This window comes from Macaca nemestrina, chromosome 6 (genome assembly GCF_043159975.1).
Source record: "Macaca nemestrina isolate mMacNem1 chromosome 6, mMacNem.hap1, whole genome shotgun sequence".
Classification (NCBI taxonomy): domain Eukaryota; kingdom Metazoa; phylum Chordata; class Mammalia; order Primates; family Cercopithecidae; genus Macaca; species Macaca nemestrina.
In genome coordinates, this window is record NC_092130.1 from 120,078,915 (window position 1) to 120,094,593 (window position 15,679).

The 15,679-nt window shown below is 38.3% G+C and overlaps 1 protein-coding gene across 2 annotated transcripts in view; it reads left to right on the forward strand.

Annotated features, from left to right (window-relative positions):
* The window catches only part of LOC105499389 (phospholipid phosphatase 1), a 105,561-nt gene that overhangs the window by 63,144 nt on the left and 26,738 nt on the right, over positions 1-15,679 (forward strand). For both annotated transcript variants that reach the window (XM_071098922.1, XM_071098923.1), the window contains exon 3: positions 2,849-3,129. In XM_071098922.1, coding sequence (XP_070955023.1) covers positions 2,849-3,129 — 281 coding nt within the window. The remainder of the gene's footprint in view (positions 1-2,848; positions 3,130-15,679) is intronic.

The following is a 15,679-nucleotide window of genomic DNA, read 5'->3' on the forward strand; positions in this document are numbered from 1 at the left end:
GGGAGACAGGTTTAAAAAGGTTGAATCACTCTGATTTAGATAATTATTAGCTTTGAACTTCATAAGTATTGTTTTACTCCTCCAAACATTATTTTTATTTCTTTGATAATTTATCATATCCTAGAATCTGAGTAAATAATACATTATAAATAATCTCAGTTTTAGGATTAGGCCACACTTGGCTTAGCTGTTGACTTCATGAAAGGTTAAGAATTGGCATAAATGGCTCAAAGGTCAGGATAAGGAATTGAAATGAAACAAAACAATATGGCTATCTTGTGTGGATCAAATGGGCAGACACATCTCTGCATTTAATTCAGAAGAATTAATTTAGAACTCCTCTATTGTCTGCTTCTCTCAGTGATGTAAGTTAACCTAGCATTTGCTGGCGTTAGAGACTTCCCTGCATTCCCAGTATTAATGGTTAAGTTTCAGCTTACACTGCTTCTGAAGATCAGCTTTTAATCTGTGCCCAGTATTCTGAATATTCCTAGCAAACTCATTTTCTGTCATCACTGGCAAGAGCCAGGATTTGGGTGGCCATAAACTATGATGATTATGACTAGGAAGACTCACAAAACATACTACCTGCTTTTGGAAAATAGTCGAGTGCCAGCTGATAGCTGAGATGTGGAAGAACAGCTGATACCTGAGATGTGGAAGTTTCAACTGCTAAAACTGTGGTTGATTAATATACTTGATATGTTTTCAAGAATCAAAGATTAATTCCAAAATGAAATGTTAGGTAAGTTCTTTCTGGCTACTAATCTGTGAGGAAATACTGGGACCCCTTCCTGGCGTAAGGAGGCAATGTATACTGAAATGGAAAGGGCTCTTCTGTTGGCAGTCAGGGATAACCCTAAGCAAAATTGTAAAGGAATGGCATTCCTGGAAGTACGTATAGTTTTCCTCTCCTGTGACCTGTTCTCAGAAAAGAATCTGATTAATTCATTCACATTAAGGACTATAATTAGAACTGTATTTTTATGGGGCTTAACGTGTAAACTAAGGGCATTTGCTGTTTACCCAAGGCAGCACCTTCCACTAAAATTTATTGACCACCTACTTTGTTTAGGTCACTCTGGTGATAGGAGGTTTCTGTTCAGCAATTAAGAAATCCTCCTTACCTTGTAGAGTTCAGAGTCTCATTGTCAAAGTTATAACATTCTAATTATGGAACTCTAGGAGTCATTGAGCCAGAATAAGGAAAGGATTTTAGGTATCAGATTCTTGAAATCCCTTTCAGGAAGCAACCATTTATTTTACTTATGGTAAGACTTACCCTGAAGACAGTTGATCCTCATTAAATGGAAATGTTTGAATGCTTTATAAAATTGTTTATATAAATTTAAGGTGAAGTAGAGAAACTAGTAATGTATTTCAAGTCAAGCTTTGCTACTTATATTCTCTCCACACAGATTAGCAAACCCACTGTTCAGACTATTCTGTGTTTAAGTGGTTTTTGTTGTTGTTGTTGTTGTTTTTAATTATTATTTTTTTGAGATGGAGTCTTGCTGTGTCGCGCCGAGGCTGGAGTGCAGTGGCGCCATCTTGGCTCACTGCAGCCTCCACCTCCCAGGTTCAAGCGATTCTTCCGCCTTAGTCTGCCAAGTAGCTGGGGATTATAGGCGCCTGCCACCACTCCTGGCTAATTTTTGGTATTTTTAGTAGATACGGGGTTTCACCATATTGGCCAGGCTGGTCTCGAACTCCTGACCTCAAATGATTCACCTGCCTCTGCCTCCCAAAGTGCTGGGATTACAGGAGTTGAGCCACAGTGCCTGGCCTTAGCTGTTTATTTTGGTCTCAGGTATCTAGAGTCTTACTGTCTTTTTTAATAGCAAATGTTACGATTTATAATGTTGCCATTCAGTATTCTTTGAATTCTCAGGATACTGGTTTGTTAACTTGTAAAGCATCAGAAACCTTTTTATACTTTTAAATTAGTGACTAAGAGTCCCATCCCACCCCTTGGGCCTCCAGCAGAGGTCACCTGGAAGGCAGGACTGGTATATCCTGTTAGCTAAATCCCTGCCCTCTGTATCCTCTAGCAATCCTCCCTGAAATGATTTTACCCTTTTTAATATGATGGATGTCTTTGATTCAAAGGAATATTTGAGAAAAATGAAGACTCTGTCAGGTAAAAGTACTTATACACAGGAGTTTCTGATTGGGGAAGTATGTATGTATGTATTTATCGAGATGGAGTCTTGCTCTTGTTGCCCACGCTGGAGTGCAATGGCACAATCTCGGCTCGCTGCAACCTCCGCCTCCCAGGTTCAAGCGATTCTCTTGCCTTAGCCTCCCAAGTAGCTGGGATTACAGGCACCTTCTTCGATGCCTGGTTGTTTTTTTGTAATTTTTGTAGAGACAGGGTTTACCATGTTGGCCAGGCTGGTCTCGAACTCCTGACTTTGGGTGATCCACCCGCCTTGGGCTCCCAAAGTGCTGGGATTACAGGCATGAGCCACCATGCCCAGCCGGAAGTTTGTTTTTTGGACAAGCCATAGTTTTTGTCCTCCAGGATATATCTCTTTGTACTTTTTAAAACTCTGTTTATTTGAATACAAGAAAAAAAATACGATCTTGTTATTTTAGGTAAGCAATGATATGTTTTTGGCCCAGCCATGGCGTTGTGAGTAATGTTCACCATTGATAAGACACCTTTTTTGTGGTTTAGAATTGGATATCTGAAGTTGACTCCATTGTAAAGAAAAAAGGGGCTGGGACAGTTTTTAAAACAAAGATCTTTTTGTGATTTACCATTTCCTTCTTCCCCACTATGTTTCGTTTTGTTTAAAGTGCCTGCTTGCTACTTTAACATGTTATTTTTCTGTTTCTTTTTCAGATGATTCTTGGAGAAACCCTGTCTGTTTACTGTAACCTTTTGCACTCAAATTCCTTTATCAGGAATAACTACATAGCCACTATTTACAAAGCCATTGGAACCTTTTTATTTGGTGCAGCTGCTAGTCAGTCCCTGACTGACATTGCCAAGTATTCAATAGGCAGACTGCGGCCTCACTTCTTGGATGTTTGTGATCCAGATTGGTCAAAAATCAACTGCAGCGATGGTTACATTGAAAACTACATATGTCAAGGGAATGCAGAAAAAGTTAAGGAAGGCAGGTGAGTGTTAAATCGCTAATGCTTGTTTAATCTTGTATATTCTTGGAATAGAAGGTTTCAGTGACTGGAAGATAAGCCATGCACTGGCTTAAAAAGAGAAGTTAGTGTTATCACTGGGAGGTGAATTTTGATCTTGTTTGAATTGTTCTCTCTCCTCATGCCTTATTCCTTTTTTATTGCTGTCTTCCATTTAAGAGTGTTTTACTGCAGTTCTTTTTTTCATTGCCAGCATATAAGAATGTTAAATGAACCTTATAGATCGTTTAGGGTCAGCAAACTTTTTCTTAAGATGCCAGATAGCAAATATATATATATATATATAATTTTTTTTTTTTAACATTTTTATATTATTATTTTGTAGAGACTAGGTCTCACTATGTTGCCCAGGCTAGTGTCAAACTCCTGGGCTCAAGTGGTCCTTCCACCTTGGCCTCCCAAAGTGCTGGGGTTGCAGGCATGAGCCACCACACCCAGCCAATAGTAAATATTTTAGGCTCTGTGGGCCATGTAGTCTCTTTCACAACTATGGAACTCTGCTGTTAATAGCAAGAAAGCAGCCATAGATAATACTTAAATGAATAATGTGGCTATCTTCCAATAAACTTTACAAAAACATACTGCCCCAGGGTTCATAGTTTGCTGAACCCTGATCTAGTCCCACCATTATTTATGAAGCTCTGCTAGATCTTAGTATTCTTAGATTATTATTATTTTTTAGATTTTTTTTTTTTTTAATAAGGTAACTTGGTTCAGATTGTGACAGGTCTGGCTCATCAGGTTGCCATCTTATAACATCCTTATTGGGCTCCTTTTGCATGCTGGGGCACCATTTGACATGAATGAAATAGAATGTTTAGAACTCAGAAGATCCAACTTTTTAAATTTATAGATGAGGTAAAAATAGAGGACTGAGAACACTAAGTAAAGCCACTAATTAGTAGCAGAGCCAATTCCTCATCTCAAGTTTCAAAATTGTCAGCCTTTTTATATATTACGTTTAATTTCCTTTAATTGTTCAAAGTACTAATACTTTCTTGGGTAAAACATCCTTTGTTTGTTTGATTTTTTTAGATACGATTTCCAGATAGTTCATTGTCTTTGTTGTTTTTCTTGTAAGCAACGTGGGCCTGCTAGTAGCTTCAATTTTTTTTTTTTTTTTTGAGACGGAGTCTTGCTCTGTCACCCAAGCTGGAGTGTAGTGGCACCATCTCGGCTCACTGCAGCCTCCGCCTCCCAGGTTCAAGTGATTGTCCTGCCTCAGCCTCCTGAGTGGCTGGGACTACAGGCACGCGCCACCATGCCCTGCTAATTTTTGTATTTTTAGTAGAGATGGGGTTTTACCATGTTTTCCAGGCTGGTCTCAAACTCCTGACCTTAGGCGATCTGCCTGCCTTGGGCTTCCAAAGTGCAGAAATTACAGGCATGAGCCATGGTGCCCAGCCAGTAGCTTCAATTTTTTGTATTTAGTGGGGATGAAAAAAAAAATCTTATTTAACTAGAGTATATACTATGCTCTTTGCTTGGGGGTTAGCAGTGAACCAGACATCTCTGGTCCCCATCTTCATGGACCTTAGTCTGACAGGGAAGATTTACATTAAACAAATGATGAGAATGGAAGAGAACTTGCTTAATGATAATGAGGTCAAAGAAGAGAAAGATCAAGCTGTTAAATGGCAAGCTTTGAGGTGTTGAGGAGGACTGATATGGGTGTAAAGTCTTAATGAAGGAGGGAAAAGTGACTGAAGAGATAGACAGTTGAGAAATAGTTGGTAGAAGGTGATATTGTTGATTTGAGCTCAGGTGAACAAGCATTTTTGTAAGAGGGGTAGAGGAAGCATGGTCCAGAAATGACTTTGATGAATGAAGAAAACACCAACATCAATACTGGACTTGTAAGGTATATGGGCTGTGGAGATCTCACTCCCTGCAGGGGCGAGCAGTATCCTAGGGAAAGCTTCTTTGATGGAATGACTAGAAGGTACAGAGAGCCTTCAGGGAACAGTTTGGAGACACAGAGAAAGATAGAGGAATTTAACAGTAGAGCCAGAATTCTAGAGTGTTCAGTGGAGGAGTAGGAACAGAGGGGATGAACAAATGCCTTGGGTGGAGGAGAGGAAGCCTATTGAAAATGAGACTGAAATTTAGAACAAATTATAAAGAAGAACAAATGGCTGGGTAAAAACATACCATGTAAAACAAAATCTGATACAAGCTTATCCGACCTGTGGCCCACATGTGACCCAGGATGGCTTTGAGATGGAGACACAAATTCATAAACTTTCTTAAAACATTATGATTTTTGTTTGTTTGTTTATCATCAGCTATTGTTAGTGCATTTTATGCTTGGCCGAAGACGGTTCTTCTTCCAGTATGCTGCAGGGAAGCCAAAAGGTTGGACACCCTGATTTAATAGAATAAAATTATCATGATTTCTTCTTCCATCTGTAGCTTAACCATATAGCCTTTAAAAAATGCCATACCTATTTATGAATGCAATGATAAAACCGGCTATAGGATTACGGCTGGCATGGTGGCTCATGCCTGCAATCCCAGCACTTTGGGAGGCAGAGGTGGGCAGATCACTTGACATCAAGAGTTCAAGACCAGTCTGGCCAACATGGTGAAACCCCGTCTCTACTAAAAATACAAAAAGTAGACAGGCATGGTGGCTGCATGCCTGTAATCCCAGCTACTCGGGAGGCTGAGGCAGGAGAATCGCTTGAACCCGGGAGAGGAAGTTGCAGTGAGCCAAGATAGTGCCACTGCACTCCATCCTGGGCAACAGAGCAAGACTCCGTCTCAAGAAAAAAAAAAAAATCTGTGCCTTCACAGATCTAGCTTTAGGGCTGAGGCAGGAGAATCGCTTGAAGCCGGGAGGCAGAGGTTGCAGTCAGCAGAGATTGCGCCACTGCACTCCAGCCTGTGTGACAGGGTGAGACTCCATCTCAAAAAACGACGACGACAACAACAACAATAAAAAACCACCCCCCACACACAAAAAAACACTTATAGGATTTAAATCACAAAAGAAAAAATAGAATAGATACTAGTTGAACTACTCTTTTAAATAGCTTTTTTGAGGTATAATTCACATAACATAAAATTTGGCCATTTTAAGTGTACAATTGAATAAACCGAATAAATTGTATTTGTAAAGTTATTTACCGGTACAGTCAAGTTTTCAGATATTTGAAAAGCTTGTCCCTGAGTGTTTACAGTCAATTCACACTCCCATCTGCAAACCCAGGGTCAAGTTTCTGCCCCTATAGTTTTGTGTTTTCTAGAATATTATATAAAAGGAATCATACAGTGAGTACTTTGTTGTGTCTGCCTTCTTTCACTTAACATGTTAGTTTTGCAATTCATCCACTTTGTTCCTTTTTCTCCCCCTGAGGTATATTCGATTGTATGGATATAACACAGTTTACTTATCCATTCATACAAATATTGATGGACATTTGGGTTGCCTCCAAGTTTTGGCTTTTAAAAATAAAGCTGTTTTGGCCAGGTGTGGTGGCTCACGCCTGTAATGCCAGCACTTTGGGAGGCCAAGGCCGGGTGGATCACTTGAGGTCAGGATTTCAAGACCAGCCTGGCCAACATGGTGAACCCCTGTCTCTACTAAAAATACAGAAATTAGCCAGGTGTGGTGGTACACACCTGTAATCCCAGCTACTCGGGAGGCTGAGAGGCTGAGGCACAAGAATCACTTGAACCTGTGAGGTGGACGTTGCAGTTAGCCTAGATTGTGCCAGCCTGGGCGACAGAACAAGAAGACTCTTTCTCAAAAAAAGGAAAAAAGCAAAAACCAAAAAAGATGTTCTGAACATTGTGTACCAGTACAGTAATATATACTTTTATTTTTCTTGAACAAATATCTAGGAGTAGAAGTGCTGGACTATATAGCATGTGTGTAGTTACCGTTCTAAGAAACTGCCAATCTTTTACACAGTGGTTGTACCATTTTGCATTCTCTCCAGCAATGCATGAGAATCCCAGTTAACGTCACATCCTTGCCATTATTTGTTAATGGCCAGTTTTGTTAATTTAGCCATTCTAGAGGTTTTTGTTATGGTATCTCAGTGTGGTTTTAATTTGTATTTCCTTAATGACCAGTGTTTCTGAACATCTTTTTGTGTGTTTGTCCATTCAGCTGTTGTCATTTTTGAAATGTTAACTCTTTTACCCATTAAAAAAAAAAAATGAGTTGCTTGCCTGAGTTGTAAGAGTTCTTTATATATTCTGAATAGAAGTCCTTTGTTAGATATATGTTTTGAAAATATTTTCTCTCAATCTGTGGCTTGCTATTTATTTTCTTATTTATTTATTTATTTATTTATTTGTTTGTTTGTTTGTTTGTTCGTTTGTTTGAGGGACAGGGTCTTGCTTTGTTTGTTGTCCAGGCTGTTTTTGAACTCCTGTGCTCAAGCGACCCTCTTGCCTCGGCCTTCCAAAGCCAAAGTGCTGGGATTATAAGCATGAGCCACCATGCCTAATCAACTTTTTCTTTTCTTTCTTTCTTTCTTTTTTTTTTTTTTGAGATGGAGTCTCACTCTGTTACCTAGGCTGGAGTGCAATGGCACAATCTTGACTCACTGCAACCTCATGCCTCAGCCTCTTGAGTAGCTGAGATTACAGGTGTGTGCCACCACGCCCAGCTACTTTTTGTATTTTTAGTAGAGATGAGTTTCACCATGTTGGCCAGGCTGGTCTTGAACTCCTGACCTCAAGTGATCTCACCTCACCCTCCCAGAGTGCTAGGATTACACGCGTCAGCCACTGCTCCTGGCCCAACTTTTTCTTTTTCTTTTTTATCTTACTTTAAGTTCTAGGATACAGGTGCAGAACGTGCAAGTTTGTTACATAGGTATATATGTGCCATGGTGGTTTGCTGCACCTATCAACCCGTTCATCTAGTTTTTAAGCCACACATGCATTAGGTGTTTGTCCTAATGCTCTCCCCCGACCTAACCCCGCACCCCCTGACAGGCCCCGGCATGTAATGTTCCCCTCCCTCTGTCCATGTGTTCTCATTGTACAACTCCCGCTTATGAATGAGAACATGTGGCGTTTGGTTTTCTATTCCCGTGTTAGTTTGCTGAGAATGATGGTTTCCAGCTTCATGCTTGTCCCTGGAAAAGACATGAACTCATTCTTTTTTATGGCTTTCTTTTCTTTATTTTTGTTTTTGTTTTTGTTTTGTTTTGTTTGTTTTTTGAGATAGAGTCTTGCTGTGTCCCCCAGGCTGGAGTGTAGTGGCGTGATCTCGGCTCACTGCAAGCTCCGCCTCCCAGGTTCATGCCATTCTCCTGCCTCAGCCTCCCGAGTAGCTGGGACTGCAGGTGCCCGTCGCCACGCCTGGCTAATTTTTTTGTATTTTTTTTTAATAGAGACGGGGTTTCACCGTGTTAGCCAGGATGGTCTCGATCTCCTGACCTCGTGATCTGCCCGCCTGGCCTCCAAAAGTGCTGGGATTACAGGCATGAGCCACCGCGCCCGGCCGGCTGCTTTATTTTCTTAATGGTGGTTTTTGAAGCTTAGAAGTTTTAAATTTGATGGAATCTAATTTATCATTTTTTTCTTTTATGGTTTGTGCTTTCTGTGTCCTAAGAAATCTTTACTTGCCTCAATGTTCCAGTAAGTTTTTTGTTTATTATTGTGATCCATTTGAATTATTTTTTTGTGTATAATGTGACAAAAAGGGTCAATATCTACTTTTTCTCCATTGAATATCTGGTTGTTCCAACATTATTGACCAAAAAAACCCATTTTCACATTGAATTACGTTGGCACTTTTGTTGAAAATGAATCGACCATATACATGTGCATCTATTTCTGGACACTTAATCTACTTCATTGCTCTGTATGCCTCTCATGTGAATACCATACTGCAACTTTGTAATAGGTTTTAAAATGAGGTGTATTGGGAAGGTTTTAACTTTGTCCTTCTTTTTAAAGCTTGCTTTGTCTATTGTAAGTTCTCTGTGTTTTCTTTGAAAGGGCAGAATTTTTATTGAGATTGCTTCAAATATATAGATCAATTTTTGAAGAATTGCCATCTTAATATTGGGGCTTCCAATCCATGAATATGTATCTCTCCATTAACTTAGGTTTTCTTTAGTTTCTCATGCCAGTATTTTTTAGTTTTTAGGGTCTGGGACTTGCATACGTTTTGTTAAGTATATTACTAATTTAATGCCATTGTGAGTTTTTTTTTTTTAAATCAATTTCCAATTGTTTTGAGCATGTAGAAGTACAGTTGGTTTTTATATTAATCGTGTATCCTGCAATCTTGCTAATTTAATTTATTACTTGGAGTAATTTTATAGATTCCTGAAGGTTTTTTGCTTTCCCATTCATGTTGTGTGTGAATAAAGAGAGCTGTACTTCTTTTCTCTTCTATATTGCCTTTGATTTCTTTTCCTTCCCTTATTACACTGGCTAAGACCTCCAATACAAGGTTGAAAGAAGGGGTGAGAGCAGATTGCTTGTCTTCTTCCTGACCTTAGGAAAGAAGCACTCGGCCTTTCACAAATATGTTACTTGTGTGTTTTATTATTTTTTTTTGTAGATGCTTTTTGTTAGATTTTTATCATGAATGGGTATTGGATTTTGTGACATGCTTTTTCTGTTTGTTAAGATGGCTATATTGTTTTTCCTCTTTATTCTCTAATGTAATATATTGTGTTAGTTTTTGAATATCAAAGCAACTTTTTATCCCTGGGGTATAACTTGGTCATGGAGTATTATACTTTTTATATTAATTGGTTTTGGTTTGCTAATATTTTGTTAAGGATTTTTATATCTATGTTCATGAGTTATTGGTCTGTAGTTTTCTTGTAAAGTTTTTGTCTAGCTTTGGTGTCAAAAGTTTGGTATTAAATGTTAGTCAAATTCATCAGTGAAGCCATTTGGGCCTAGAAGTTTATTTGTGGGAAGGTTTTAAGTTTAATTTTATTTTTTTAAACTGAGACAGGGTCTCACTTTGTCACCTAGGCTGGAGTGCAGTGGTGTGATCTTGGCTCACTGAAACCTTGACCTCCTGGCTCAAGTGATCTTCCCATCTTAGCTTCCCGAGTAGCTGAGACTACAGGTGTGCGCCACCACGCCTAGCTAATTTTTGTTGTTGTTGTAGTATTTTTTGTAGAGACAGGGTTTCACCATGTTGCCCAGGCTGGTCTCGAACTCCTGGTCTCAACTGATCTACCCACCTTGGCCTCCCAAAGTGCTGGGACTACAGGCATGAACCACCACTCCCAGCCTATTTTTAAAATTTTTTAAAAAAATTTATATTCATTCATTCATTTATTTAATTAATTAGAGATGGGGTCTTGTTCTGTTGTCCAGGCTGGAGTGCAGTGGCCCAGTCATAGCTTATGGTAGCCTTGAACTCCTGAGCTCAAGTGATCCTCCAGCCTGAGGCTCCTTCTTAGCTGGCACTAAGGTACATGCCTTCAGGCTCGAATAATCTTTGTGGGAAGGTTTTAAATATGATTTCAAGTTTTTAAATAGATATAGAACTATTCAGGTTATCTGTGTTTTCTCTATGAGCTTTGGTTGTTTGTCTTTTAAGGGATATGTCCATTTCATGTAAGTTGTCAAATTTATTGGCATCAAGTTGTTTGTCGTGTCATTATACTATCTTTGTATTGTTTGTAGGAACTGCAGAGATAGCCCCTCTTACATTCTTACTATTGATAATTTGTGTCTTATGTCTTTTTTTCTTGACTGATCTGGCTAGAAACTTACCAATTTTATTAACCTTTTGATTAGTTTCAAGGGTTTCTTTTGATGTTATTGATTTTTATCTATTTTTTTGTGTTCAGTTTCATTTATTTTTGCTTTGATTTTTATTTACTTTCTCCTTCCTGCTTTTAGTTTTCTTTTCTTTTTTCTAGTTTCATAAAGTAGATGCTTAGGTTATTAGCTGTGTCACAAATTTTTATATATTGGATCTTTATTTAACTGAAAATATAGTTGATCCTTAAACAATGCAGGGACTGGGGCGCTGACCCCCTGTGCAGTCAAAAATTCACATATAACTTTTGACTCCCCCATAACTTAACTACAAATAGCCTACTGTCGACTGGAAGCCTTAATAATGTAAACAGTCCATTAATGCATATTTTGTATGTCATATTTATTATATACTGTCTTCTTACAATGAAGTGTGGTAGAGAAAAGAAAATGAGAAAACCATAATGAAGACAAAATATTTATCTGCCAGTATGTGGAAATGGATCATCCTAAAGGTCTTTATCCTCATTTTCTTCACTGAGTAGGCTGAGGAGGAGAAGGAAGAGGAGAGGTTGGTCTTGTTGTCTCAGGTGTGACAGAGGTAGAAGGGAGGCAGGAAAGGCAGGCATGCTCAATGTAGCTGTTATTGAAGAAAATCTGTATGTAAGTGGACCTGCACAGTTCAAACCTGTGTTGTGCAAGGACTAACAATACTTTCTAATTTCCCTTGCATCTTCCTCTTTGATCTATGGGTTGTGTAGGGGATTTTTCATTTATCTTTCTGTCATCGATTTCTAATTTAATTTCATTGTGTTTAGAGAACATACTTTATATGATTAGAATTCTTTCAAATTAGTTGATTCCCATCCCTCTGGGCCCCCACATTTTTCACATACAGTCTGTTCTGGAGAATGTTCCCTGTGCATTTGAAGATCTTGTGTATTCTGCTGTTTTCTGGGTGAAGTGTTCTATAGAAATCAATTTGGTCAAGTTGATTGATAGTTTACTCAAATCTTATATAACTTTACGGATTTTTTTTTAACCAACATGTTTTATGAGTTATTTTTTGGGGAGCTTGAAATCTCTAACTATAATTGTTGAATTGTCTTTTTGTCCTTTCATTTGTGTAAACTTTGTTTTTTTATCTTGTGGCTGTGCTGTTCAATATGTAACACTTACAAGTGTTGGGGTTTTTTTTTTTTTTTTTTTTTCCCTGCTGTATTGCTCCTTTTTCTGTATCAGTGTATTTCTTTGTGTTTAGAAACATTCTTTGTTTTAAAGTCTATTTTGCCTGATATTAATATATAGTCACTCTAGTTCTCTTATGCTTATTGTTTGGGTTATAAATTTTTCTGTAAGTAAAACTTTCAGCTTATTTGAATCTTTGAATTTAAAGTGTAACTTTTAGTAGTCATATCTTGCTTATTCTTTTGAATCCAGACTGAAAAATCTTTGCCCTTTGATCAAAAGTTTAATGTAATTACCAATATGGCTAGATTTTTCTGCCATTTTGCTATGTGGTTTTTTTTTTTTTTTTTTTTTTTTTTGAGACAGGGTCTCCTCTGTTGCCCAGACTGGATTGCAGTGGAATGATCTTGGCTCACTGCAGCCTCTGCCTCCTGGGTTCAAGCAACTCTCCCACCTCAGCCTCCCAAGTAGCTGGGATTACAGGCATGCACCACCACGCCCAATTAATTTTTGCATTTTTAGTAGAGACGGGGTTTCACCATGTTGGCCAGTCTGGTCCCGGACTCCTGACCTCAGGTGATCTACCCGCCTTGGCCTCCCTAAGTGCTGGGACTACAGGCATGAGCCACCACGCCCAGCCTTGCTATGTATTTTCTATGTTTCGTCTCTTTATTACTGTTCTTCCTATACTGCTTTCCTTTGTATTAAACAATTTTTTTTTTAGTGTAGCAATTTAAGTATCCTACTGACACATAATCTGTTTTTTGGTGGTTTCTCTAGGGGTTACAATATACATCTTCATTTATTGTTTTTTTTTTTTTAAAGGTTAATACATGACCAAGCTACAGGAAAAAAAGCATATATGTATTAGTTTATTATTTACTTATAACCAAATGAAGAAAGGTGTTTAATTTCAGTGATCATAGATTAACCTGGGAGTTAACGATCTCCTTATTTTCTGGCATAAATATCCAAGCTTTTGCATGCTGACCATTTGTTACTCATTTTCATCCTTTTAGCACTCTTGTAACATAGGCATGGACAATAATATTGTCCCACTTTTATGAATAAAGATCTTGAAGCACAGTAAGGATTAGCATTTTGTTTTTGATTCTAGAAACTTAATAAAATGGAGGTGGGACTTCAGTCTCAGGGTGTTGGTTCTCTGTTTTGTACTATTCCACCAAATGCCATGCCTGCGTCTCTAATATCTCTTGGATCAACCAACATGTTAATAAATTAGGCAGGAAAACTCTAATCTTTTCTCTCAACCAACGAATTTAAGAAAGTCATTGTGGTGGTAAGAGTGTACCTAAAGTCTAGACAGTGTAATGTAAATGAATTCTTTTTTTTTTTTTTTGAGATGGAGTCTCGCTCTGTCACCCAGGTTGGAGTGCAGTGGTACAATCTCGGCTCACTACAACCTCCACCTCCTGGGTTCAAGCGATTCTCCTGCCTCAGCCTCCTGAGTAGCTGGGACTACAGGCACTTGCCACCACGTCCAGCTAATTTTTGCATTTTTAGTAGAGATGGGGTTTTACCATATTGACCAGGCTGGTCTCGAACTCCTGACCTTGTGATCCACCTGCCTTGGCCTCCCAGAGTGCTGGGATTACAGGCATGAGCCCCCTTGCAAATTATTCACACATATATCATTTCTCTGGTTCAGGTACATAAATCTTATTTTGTTTTAGCTCGAGTTTTCTTGTGATATTTCTTATTGATGATATTTTTCTTGTACAAGCCATTTTGACAAAATATGAAATACATTATTGATTTAAAATGGTATAAAAATATTTTGTGATATATACATGTCATACTCGTTCACTTTCTCTTCCTGATGTATATAAATTGGCTGCCAGGTACTGTTACTTTGCACTTTTGACCTAAGTATACTTAGGCTTTTTACCTATTTAAAATTTCTACAACCATCCACATTGCAAATGTCCACTTACAGTCCTGTGTAAGGGTTGGGAAAGCACCCTCTTTAAAAGCAGAATTAATATTTGGATAACTGAAATTGTAGAGCTGTATATATTAAAAGTAATTATTTAGCTTTTTTTTGTTGTTGTTGTCGGAGATGGAGTCTCGCTTTGTCGCCCAGCCTGGAGTGCAGTGGCGTGATCTCTGCTCACCGCAAGCTCTGCTTCCTTAGTTCAAGCAGTACTCCTGCCTCAGCCTACAGAGTAGCTAGGATTACAGGCCTGCACCACCACGGCCAGCTAATTTTTGTATTTGTAGTAGACTGGGTTTCACCATGTTGGCCAGGCTGGTCTTGAACTCCTGACCTCATGATCTGCCCGCCTTAGCCTCCCAAAGTGCTGGGAGCCTGTTTATAGCTTTTAATGATAAGCTCCCTTAGTAAGCTTTGGGGTTCTGAAGCAAGGAGCAAGGAAAATCAAATGTAGAAATGAAGTTTTAGAAAGACTTTGTATCTTCCTAGAAAAATGTAATTTCCATCAGTCTTTCCAGAATGAGTCAGTTGTTGCCAGTTTCAGAGCTGTATAATATTGGCACATAACTGTGGGTATGCATTGCTGTTTTATTGTGGAGTATAGTTTGGCTGGATACATACTTTCCTATTATTTTTCTCTTGAATTTTAAAAGTCAGAAAGCTAAAAATGCAAAAATATCCAGTCTAAATATTGTCTCTAGTTTTTTAGGATTATAGTGTAATCTGCTCTTTTAACTTATTTATCTCTACAGCCTGCCACCATATAAGCTTTTAATTATAAAATTATAATGCTTGACATTGGGGAGAAAGGAACATAAGCACCCAAAATGAGTCATTTTTGTTGACTGTATAAATGAGTCAGAGTTACATGTAAGGATGAGAATATCCTCCTACAATTTTGGTTTTTGGTCTTGATTTTTTCCCATTGACTCTCTTTTCTCCCCGTCATCTTCTCTTCACTTTTGCACTCTGTCTGCTGTTACTGATATTATGAACCTTTTACTGGACTTCAGTTGTAGTGACCCTTAGGTCCTAAACATAGAACTAAGAGCATAAGTGGACTTTAATAGAATACTTATTAATTTTATTAACTAGAGTTCATAATTTAAAATTAATATACAAGAATTTACTATAAATTAAAAGATGCTGTATACTTGCAATATTAGAACATCCAGTTATTTAGGACTGCCATTACTAATGCCAGTCAGAATACCATTCCTTTAAGATTTTTTTGGGGAAAAAAAAAAAGCTAATGAGCCCAGGTAGTTCCCATCTGTAGCTCCCTTCCCAGGCCAAGATTCTCTTTAGGTCCATGGCTCTTAAATTTTAATGGTTCATTAGAGTTATCTGGAGGGTTTATTAAAACAGATTGCTGGGCCACAACCTCAAGTGCCTGATTGAGAAGATTCAGCATGGGGCCTGAGAATCTGTGTTTCTTCTAACAAGTTTCAGATGCTGCGGTTGATCTTGGCACCACAGCTTGAGAACTACTACTTTAGATTACCTGGATTATGAAAACATGACCTTGGATGACATCTATTTCAGGATACAAGGGTTTATATTTACCCTGTTAGGATAAATTTAAAGTCATACACAGCTAGCTAGTCTATTTGTTATTTTTAAAAAATTAAGACAGGGTCTTGCTCTGTAGCCTGGAGAGCAGTGGTACGA